At 38.5% G+C, this 11,277-nt stretch overlaps 1 protein-coding gene across 1 annotated transcript; it reads right to left on the reverse strand.

Annotated features, from left to right (window-relative positions):
• Positions 1 to 1,164: 1,164 nt before the first annotated feature.
• Positions 1,165 to 11,234, reverse strand: ralaa (v-ral simian leukemia viral oncogene homolog Aa (ras related)). The gene is made up of 5 exons (XM_082183821.1): positions 10,943 to 11,234; positions 8,774 to 9,027; positions 7,527 to 7,735; positions 5,867 to 6,041; positions 1,165 to 2,855 (listed from the first exon to the last, which is right to left on the reverse strand). The coding sequence occupies exons 2-5, from the start codon at positions 8,885 to 8,887 to the stop codon at positions 2,733 to 2,735; spliced, it is 621 nt and encodes a 206-aa protein (XP_082039947.1). The 5' UTR covers positions 8,888 to 9,027; positions 10,943 to 11,234; the 3' UTR covers positions 1,165 to 2,732.
• Positions 11,235 to 11,277: the final 43 nt, after the last annotated feature.

An 11,277-nucleotide genomic window follows, 5' to 3' on the forward strand; every position in this document is an offset into this window, starting at 1 on the left:
CACACACACACACACACACTGTATATGAAGGACGAAGCCTTTGTGAGCAGAAATAGCACCGTGACAGAAATGATTCGCCAGAAAACAGCAGCGTTTGCTAGTAAAGTCTCTCGTGGACACAGTGAAACACACACACACACACACGATCCCGCACTGGCCTCTGGCGTGACGTCACGTGTCAATCATAAGACGAACAGATGTCGGTTCCCCATCAGAAAGAGTCTTCAGATGTGCATAAGAGAGCCATCGTGCTGTGACGAACAGGAGAAAGACCCCTCATCCCATCCTGACTCTGCCATGTTTTTGGGAATAACTTCCCTCGCACTTTGTAACACATCTTTCCCTCGCTGTTCCTCTGGGTCCTAAAGCCAGTTTCTCTTCAGTTTGCATTCACATACACATCTAGACATTATACAAATAATTCAGATACACATGTAGACATTTAGGTTTTAGCATTTTTAGTTTGAATTTTGATCATTTTTAGGTTTTTCTGAGTACTGAAGCATTCCATTCATTCCATTCATTCCTAAGGGGCTCAAATTGACACGCGAGGGAAGGATTTGTTACTTTTTTAAATTTTAACCACAATTTTTTTGTGTGTGTGTGTGTGTGTGTGTGTGTGTGTGTGTGTGTGTGTGTGTGTGTATTCGTGGTTCAAGTGAAACAAAGTCCTAAGGTCTTCTGATGAAAAAATTAAGTTCGGGTCAAAATGACCCACGGGAAGGATGAGTTAAGTGATGAATGCTAGAAGAGCTTTGCTCAAACACTGAGCCTTTACTTTCACTTCACAAGAACTGCTTGAATGATGTAAAGGTTAAGGCGGCACAGAAGTGCTTTAGAAGTGGCATTTTTAGGCATCTTTACACTCAAAATTCAGTGTAAAGATGTAATGCAGCATAAAAACCAGACTGGATTATAACAGCTATGCTCCACCTCAGCCTCTAATATATCAATATGTAGTAATAATTGTGTTGTAAATGCATATATGCCCCTCATTAAACAGTCACACTTCAGAAGCGCTTCTGTGCCACCGTTGCAGAGTAAATGTGGCTGAGATATCTGGGATATTTAACTATTTTCCTTCCAATAAAAAGCATATTGGAAAAGTGTGATGGAAATGCTACAGAGTATAAATCAATTTCCCTGTGAATAATAAAACACATATTAAATTAGAAAAATTTATTTTTGTTGAAACCGCCGAAATAAGCTTTCACATGAACAATACATATAAATATAAAATAAAAATAAAAAAAGCAGGAAAGCAAACTGGGAAAAAAAACATCAATCACTGGAGCGATTTCCATGAAGATGACGGTGTGCTTCTCTGGTTAGGACTGGAAGCGTGAGTGTGTGTGAGCTGTTCGGGGGTTCACATCACATATGAGAAGCATGATTGTCATCGAACTGAAATGATCCGACACTAAAGAGACTGTAAGGGTGTGTGTCACATTCACAACGGACATCAAGGCTTCAGGAAGTCAACACACACACACACACACTCTTCCTGTTTGCAACTCATATCGCCATGATGGAATATTAGGTCATTAAAAAATAACAAAGAAACTGGTTACTGACACACATCGCATCGCTTGTTAGTGTGCTGCACTTGTTATGCGTAACAGTTACTAATTGCTCAGCCACAAACCAACAAATAATTGTTTTTAACAGTGCATCATTTTCACATAAAGCTTTACATGTCATTTTTTTCCAAAGCCCATTATTCGCTCAGCTACTCTTTAAGACTGGAGTTATGTAATATGTAATGTAAATAAAAAGGGCTCATCCAGTGTTAAACTAATAACTCAAAGCTAGCTTTAGCTTTACACCTGTGTTACCACATCCTCTTCAGGTGATCCGAACACACCTTTAAAACACTTGTGTTAGTGTGATGATTGAATGACGGGGATTTCTACACTAGCACTCAAACACTTCGGGTCAGTGAGATTTAATTTAATCTTTTACTCAGCAAAGATTCCTTAATTTGATCAAAAATGGCAATTATAATGTTGCAAAATATTTATATTGTTCTTCTGAACATTCTGTTCATCAATGCATCACACTTTCCACAAGAGCATGAAGCCGTTTTCAACATTGATTATTGTGATAAATGTTTGTTGAGCATCAGATCATCATATTAGAATGATTTCTGAAGGATCATGTGACACTGAAGACTGGAGTAATGATGCTGAAAATTCAGCTTTGATCACAGGAATAAATTACACTTTACTATATATTCACATAGAGAACTGACCGTTTACAATTGTAATATTTCACAATATTACTGTATTTTTATAGCAAAAAAAAAATGCAGCCTTGGTGATCAGAAGAAACATACAATCTGACTGACCCTAAAGTGGTTGAATCACAACATTTCAACAAATTCACCTGTGTTTAGTGCCGCCCGTTTGAGATCGGATCACCCAAGACTGATGTTAAACACACGGCGGCCTGGGAACTGAATCTGACACGTGAATAAAGTTAAAACAGCTCCTGCGTCCTGTGCTTTTGGACAATATGAGTGATTTGACACTAAAGAGACTCCAGGTGGACATGGACACTAGGAATGGACTGTTTCAGACGGTCCAAAACCTGACACACACACACACACACACACACACACACACACACACACACACACACACACAGCGGAGGAGGATGAGTTAGCAACAGGGCAGAAACACAGAACATACATGTACAGTATATGCAAAAGAGAAAGAGCAGAGGATCAGAGACTATAAAATGCAACATCTTTCGCGGATTCGCTTGGCCAGACTTTTCCTCTTCTTCTTTCCGTTCTTTTCCTTGCTGTCCTCCATCTTCCTGGCGCGGATTTCCCTCATGAGGTCGAAGAAAACCTGCAATCAAGAAGCACACCAGCTTGAAATTTATGTAAATTAAATAAATAAATATATATAAATATATAAATATATACAGTGAGGAAAATAAGTATTTGAACACCCTGCTATTTTGCAAGTTCTCCCACTTAATCATGGAGGGGTCTGAAATTGTCATCGTAGGTGCATGTCCACTGTGAGAGACATAATCAAAAAAAATAAAAATCCAGAAATCACAATGTATGATTTTTTAACTATTTATTTGTATGATACAGCTGCAAATAAGTATTTGAACACCTGAGAAAATCAATGTTAATATTTGGTACAGTAGCCTTTGTTTGCAATTACAGAGGTCAAACGTTTCCTGTAGTTTTTCACCAGGTTTGCACACACTGCAGGAGGGATTTTGGCCCACTCCTCCACACAGATCTTCTCTAGATCAGTCAGGGTTCTGGGCTGTCGCTGAGAAACACGGAGTTTGAGCTCCCTCCAAAGATTCTCTATTGGGTTTAGGTCTGGAGACTGGCTAGGCCACGCCAGAACCTTGATATGCTTCTTACAGAGCCACTCTTTGGTTATCCTGGCTGTGTGCTTCGGGTCATGGTCATGTTGGAAGACCCAGCCTCGACCCATCTTCAATGCTCTAACTGAGGGAAGGAGGTTGTTCCCCAAAATCTCGCAATACATGGCCCCGGTCATCCTCTCCTTAATACAGTGCAGTCGCCCTGTCCCATGTGCAGAAAAACACCTCCAAAGCATGATGCTACCACCCCCATGCTTCACAGTAGGGATGGTGTTCTTGGGATGGTACTCATCATCATTCTTCTTCCTCCAAACACGTTTAGTGGAATTATGACCAAAAAGTTCTATTTTGGTCTCATCTGACCACATGACTTTCTCCCATGACTCCTCTGGATCATCCAAATGGTCATTGGCAAACTTGTAAGACGGGCCTTGACATGTGCTGGTTTAAGCAGGGGAACCTTCAGTGCCATGCATGATTTCAAACCATGACGTCTTAGTGTATTACCAACAGTAACCTTGGAAACGGTGGTCCCAGCTCTTTTCAGGTCATTGACCAGCTCCTCCCGTGTAGTTCTGGGCTGATTTCTCACCTTTCTTAGGATCATTGAGACCCCACGAGGTGAGATCTTGCATGGAGCCCCAGTCCGAGGGAGATTGACAGTCATGTTTAGCTTCTTCCATTTTCTAATGATTGCTCCAACAGTGGACCTTTTTTCACCAAGCTGCTTGGCAATTTCCCCGTAGCCCTTTCCAGCCTTGTGGAGGTGTACAATTTTGTCTCTAGTGTCTTTGGACAGCTCTTTGGTCTTGGCCATGTTAGTAGTTGGATTCTTACTGATTGTATGGGGTGGACAGGTGTCTTTATGCAGCTAACGACCTCAAACAGGTGCATCTAATTTAGGATAATAAATGGAGTGGAGGTGGACATTTTAAAGGCAGACTAACAGGTCTTTGAGGGTCAGAATTCTAGCTGATAGACAGGTGTTCAAATACTTATTTGCAGCTGTATCATACAAATAAATAGTTAAAAAATCATATATTGTGATTTCTGGATTTTTTTTTTTAGATTATGTCTCTCACAGTGGACATGCACCTACGATGACAATTTCAGACCCCTCCATGATTTCCAAGTGGGAGAACTTGCAAAATAGCAGGGTGTTCAAATACTTATTTTCCTTCCTCATTTTTTTTTGCAATTGTAAATACAGTGTAAGTTCGAGCCACTTCTGATTTTGTTGATGCTGATTTTATTTTATTGGTGACAGTGTTATTATTCTAATTGAATTTATTGATTAAATGTAGCAGTCTGACATAAATGATGATGCATACATCTAATGAAGTTAGAAATGCCATTATAAAAGGAAAAAAATCCCCTGGAAAATAGTTTAGGGGAAATACTGCCTAAAATTAATGTCTAACCACTGCACAGCATATGAAGAATATATGAAAAGCTTTGGGGGTCAGCTGTCCATGACAGGACTAAACTGGGGCCATCTGATTTCACCAATGCAGAATTAAAACGGAATTTACAGTATTACGCAGAATTTTTGTCGAATAATAACTTAGTCACTCTGAGAGTCTCTTCATGTGCATTTTACCGTTTCATTTGAGGAAAACTATCGTCATATATCATAACCACACACAGAAACTCAAAGGTCTTCACCGCAACCCGTCAAAATAAAAGTTTGGTTTAATTTGAAGAAATTGTGACAGAAATATATATGTGTGAATAATAATAATAATAAATTATAATTAAAACTTTATTTTTAAGGAATAATCTCAATTTTTCTTCCGTGTTTTAATTTTAACAGTAAAGCTCTGTTGTGTAGCACTTAGTTAAAAAAAAAAGTTTGTTTGATTTCCTGATTGAAAGATAAATTAAATTAATGTTTTATGCATTCATTTGATCATCAGAAAAAAATATTAGAATATAATTTTTTTATTTATTATTATTAAATGGTTTTTGTTAATTCAATTAAATCAGACATGCTTTTTGATCATTGCATTTAATTAAACCATTAAAAATGGAATCCAGAAAACTTAAAACAGTAAAACACAGAATTTAGTAAAAATACAACGGAATTTGAGAGAACAATATTTATTCATAGGGCCATAAACATGTCATTTTTGTTAAACTTTTAATAAATGATTGTTATATTGTATAAGTTTCATGATTTCAATTAATTAGACATGCTTTTTGATTACAAAAAAAGTTATATAACCATTAAAAGGAGTCTAAAAAAATGTAAACAGGATAAATAAATAAAAAACATAACAAAAAAATAAAATAAAACGGATTTCATAGGGCCCTAAACCAGTCAAGATTTCAGCACAAAAACACACTCAGCAAAATATGGCATAATTATCGTTTTTGACAAAATCCCAGAGATATCATGTGTTGTCAATAATCTCAGTGTAGAGGATGTAGTTTACCAGCATTTGCCCAGTAACTGTCCATCTCTCCACTATAAAGCCTCAGGTTCAGGCTCACACACACACACACTGACCTTGTCTACGTTGGCGCGGGTCTTGGCAGACGTCTCCACGTAACACACACCCCACTGGTCCGCTCGAGCTTTGGCCTCGTCGGCGCTCACCTGTCTCCGGTCCTCCAGATCAGACTTATTCCCCACCAGCAGGAACGGCACGTTCTCGTCCTCTTTCACACGCAGGATCTGCTCTCTGAGACGGGAGGAATGTTTCTATGTCAAATATAACTCTAATGGAAATCAATATCCATAAAAGCAGTCAAAAGCATAAACAACAAAAAAACGTCGAAACCTTTTAACTAATGTGATTTAAGTATGTGCAAAACCGTATATTTTAATCTACATCCAGTTAAAATACCATTACTAATAATGTTAAAGCAAATAAAGGAAATAAATATAAAACGGAAACACTTTACAAAAAGATTCTATTGGTTAATGTGAGTTAATGCATTAACTAACAATAAGCAATGCATTTGTTACAGTACGCATTAATCTTTGTCAATGTTAGTTAATAAAAATACAACTGTTTATTGTAAACTCAGGTCTCATAAATAATATTAAGAGATACTGATTTTAATAATGTATTAGTTGCAATTAACACTACCTAAGATGAATACATGCTTTAGAAGTGTTTATCATTGTTAATTTGTGTTAACTAATGTAGTTTAATAATGTTAACAAATCTTAAACCGATAACACTTTACAATAAGGTTTCATTAGTTAACACTATCTAATAATGAATCCTTCTACAGCATTTATTAATCTTAATTAATGTTAATCTCAATATATGTAGGGTAAAAAGTTGTATATGTTAATTTTAGTTAATACACTGAACTAATATTTATACTGACTAAAATTGTAATAAAGGTTAATAAATGCTGTAAAAAAACATTGCTCTTTGTTAGTTATACAAGTTAATGCATTAACTATTGAGTTCTTATTGTAAAGTGTCGCTCCTAACGAGTTTTTTCCCTTTTTGAGGGTCAGTAAAAACGTGTCGTTTCGTGTGTGTGTTCCTTTAAATGCAAATGAGCTGCTGCTCCTGGCACAGAGGGCGGAGCTTCAACAGCTTGTGTGTGTGTGTGTGTGTATGTAAATTTGAGGGTAACTGATGTCACTAACCTGGGGGCGGGGTTTATGTAAATTTGAGGGTTAGTGATGTCACTCACCCGGGGGCGGGGGTTAGTGATGTCACTAACCTGGGGGCGGGGTTTATGTATATTTGAGGGTTACTGATGTCACTAACCCGGGGGCGGGGTTTATGTATATTTGAGGGTTAGTGATGTCGCTCGCCTGGGGGCGGGGTTTATGTAAATTTGAGGGTTAGTCATGTCACTCACCCGGGGGCGGGGTTTATGTAAATTTGAGGGTTAGTGATGTCACTCACCCGGGGGCGAGGTTTATGTAAATTTGAGGGTTAGTGATGTCACTAACCTGTGATGAAGCTTATTGTAGTCCCTTACCAGTCGTTTGTTGTAGTCCTTAAACAATTTCTGTAAAAGCAATTATCTCCCTTTGCTTTGACCTTTGTGCGTTGTAACTTTGCAGATGTCATTTATGCTCAAACAGCAACATTACACACTAACTAAAGTTAGAAAAGTGAAATAATAAATCAACCACCCCTTTAAGTCTAAAATCAATACAGCTCTTTTAAATAAGCTGAAGATGTGTAAATCACCTGAAATCAGCAGTTGCTGCAAACGACTCTAGTTCAGTGATGGAGAAGACACAGAGGAAGCCCTCTCCGCTCCTGAAGTAGTTATCCCGGATCGCAGCGTAGTCCTCCTGCCCGGCTGTGTCCAGAATATCTATCTGCACTTCTTCCCCGTCCAGAACCACCTTCTTCCTGTAGCTGTCCGCCTTCGTGGGCTCGTAGTCTTCCACAAACTGAGGAGAAGGAGGAGATGGAGGTGCGTATAGTGGTTTACATGTGGAGAGAAATCAGGGCGATGGAGAAATATCAGCTGGCATTTGCTGAGTAAATATAAATAAATCGTTTTTACTGACCGACAGCGCATAGGATGGGTTTGTATCGCGAGGTTATAATAATAATAATAATATAATATTTTACCTCCCTACATGTATTTACAGTAAACATTACTGCATTACTCATCTGTAGTAGAAACCACGGCCGTAGCCAGCTATGAGGTCACAGAGGTCTGAATAATAATGGTGTATATAATAAAGGATGTGAAATGATTGCCTGATATAGTATTAACTCGACTTTAGTGCTGCAAGGATATTGCACAGCCTCAAGATCATTTGTTAATGGCCATAAAGTGCGAGATAAGATGGAAGAGGATGGAAACTAAACATTTCATAATTGACAGCTGTTTTAAGATAGAAATGTTAAACAACCAACAAAAATAATCAGGCAAACTAATAAACTTTTGATTCATTTCACCATTTTGAATTGAAAATACGTCTATATAAATTTACATAACATCCATATATGTAATAATTTTAGTAGCTGTCTATGTGAGAAAACAAGAAACTTTAATGTAGCCGTTTTAATAATGAATGTGTACATACTGTGAATGAATTTAATAAACCTAGCTTTCCTGGTAACCTTCAGTAAATTAACTTGATTGAAAAATGATTCACAAAACATAAAAATATCAGGTGACTCTACGTTTACTTTCAACACTAATAGAGACGGAAATGAGAAGACTATCAGTCAAAGCTTTAGGAGGGGAAGAGACAGGGCAAGATAAGAGACTGAGAGAAAAGATGGAGGAGAGAGCGGTACTGACAAATAATCTACTGCCCACTTACAGGGTTTTAAAGCTATTTCTTGTCAATTATTTTGGAAGTCTTAAATTGCACATATGTAGTAGACCAGAGAAGTCCACATTTTCTTGGGGAGCAAGCCCGATGATGTCTGTGGAAGGAAGTATTTTTGTAATATGTGGAAAGCATCCTCACCTCATCGTACATGAACTGCAAAGTTAAAGCCGACTTTCCCACACCGCCACTCCCGACCATGATCACCTTGTGAAGCGCCAGTGAGTTCTGGCCTTTGGGTTTGGCTGTGGCCATGCTATCGGCTGTGGTTCGGGTCGGACTGAGGAGAGTTGTGGGGTTTATGGGTCGGGTCGGGGAGGAGCTGAAGGTCACTGAAGTGAAGGGTCAGGGTGGGAGTGTGTTCGAGAGAAGACCATGTACCGCCCCGTATGCACCTGGAGGAGAACACAAATATTTACATTTCATTCTGTAATATTCTACTCACCGTTTAGCCGTTACAGCTCACCTAATACAAGAAAGGAATATGCTAATCTTACACGTCTGTCTTAAGCATTTGAATAGCATTTGCATATTATTATAACAGATTGTAATGCTAAATCCTAAAAATAAAAAGGTCAAGCAGGGAAACTATTTTCCAAGTATTCCCCAGAAGTGCTTTCCTCCATTGTTTAAAACGGACATTTCACTTAAAACAACGGGCTTATGTTCTCCTGAATAACCTTGAGTCTCTCACAGTCAACTGGTTTGACAGGAATCAGCAGTAACAGAGAAACTCCCTGAGCATTTGCAAAGTCATTTCTGTGACACCTGGATCAGTGTACTAAACTATTAAAAATGAAATAAATCTGAAATAAAATACAAATATATAATACATCAAAGCAAATCAAACATCTCTTTAAAGTCAGCATGAAACTGTAGTTGCTCTCGTCTTTTTTTCCCTATTGTTCCGTATATCCGAGTAACGCTTCTGGAACAAGAACAAATGTGGGCGGGGCTTGATTTTGTCTGAGGAATTGATTGGATGGGTGTGGTTTGCTATTGGCTGATCTCATGTGAGTGACAGGTTGCCCCGCCCTCGTCATCAGAAAAGAGATGGTGCAAGAGGGAGGGGAAGTTATTATTTTAAAGCATTTTGCATTGTGATGATCGCAGATCTAACTAAATAAAAGAGCAAGACGCAATGGTGAAACTCTAATAAATCAGACCGACTGAGGGAAATCGATATCACACTGACATTAATAATGACCGCAAAGCTGATCTAAGTAAAGGACTGAATGGCTCATAAATAACACACGTGCTGTAATATGACTGTGAGCGTTTGCATTGGTACATATGAGCACATTATATATGCATGTATGTATAGAGTGAGAGAGGCCAGGGTTGAGTGTGTGGAGAGTCTGCAGGCTTCACTACGGTAAGACATGTGAGATATATGGTGTGTGTCTGTGATTTTACCCCACTAGGAGAAGTACTATGATCATTTTATGCAATGGCAAGGGCTTTTAAACTGGGGGCGGAGGAGAGAAAAACAGTGTAAAAAATTTACAAATAAATAAATAGGCCTACTTCATTTTAATATATTTATTTAGTATTAGATTAGATTAATATGGATTATATGAATAAGAAAACAATAATACTGAGTTTAAAATAAATAAATTTAACAATTAGATAAGTAGCCTAAACAATTAGAATTTGCTTTAAATAAATACGTTTAACAGTACAGTACTATAGCGAGGAGAAAGAAGCTTTAATGCAACTTAAAAGATACTAAATATTTCCCAAACAAGAATACTTTAAATTGGTATATTATACATTTTAAAATAGTATACATTGGGTCTTTATAGATGAAAGTATAAAGCTGCCTTTTCAATTCTAGCATGATCATATTTGGTGGTCTGTGTCTCTGAAGGATTGAAAACCACTGTGGTAAGGCATCTTAGCCATGAACAAATACTATGGTAATCTTTTAATACCATGGTGTATATCAAAATACCATGGTATTACCATCTATTGGTCTCTATGGTATCACAGTGCTTTTTGTAAGGGTCATTTATACAGTCTGCTCTCACAGACATACATACAGACACACACACACACACACACACACACACACAAGCTGTCCGGCTAACCGTCATACACAACACACACCCATACATACAGACAGACAAATAAAACACACACACACACACACACACACACACACACACTAGCTGTCCTGCTAGCCATCACACACACACATAGACTCAAGGGTTCATTAGCGTTTATCTACAAGCACCCAGCCAAGATTTAATACTACATTCATAATGACATTGGTTACATATCTGCTGTAATACCTGTGCCAGATCTTACCTTTGTGTCTGCAGGTTCACCTAAAGGTAATCAGAGACACAGGGACTCTCGGGAAGATTCCTCTTCCCTGCCGTTACTGCAGCCTCATCCCGAACAATGCCCTCAGAACCGGAGCGACACCTCAGACCTCCTTCCGTCAGTGTTTACAGCGAGCAGAAGCCGGTTGCGCTGATCCTTGGTGTGGCAGAAGTCAGTCAGTCATGGGTGTGTGTGTGTGTGTGTGTGTGTAGCGCCGATGATGATCCCGATAGGCGGGTCACATGGATCCGCTTCAGTTTTCCATGCAGGGAAGCGTCAGTCTCCGCATGCGCGCGGGCACGCAATCCCCCCTCCCT

The sequence above is a fragment of the Leuciscus leuciscus genome (genome assembly GCF_965113295.1).
Source record: "Leuciscus leuciscus genome assembly, chromosome: 11".
Classification (NCBI taxonomy): domain Eukaryota; kingdom Metazoa; phylum Chordata; class Actinopteri; order Cypriniformes; family Leuciscidae; genus Leuciscus; species Leuciscus leuciscus.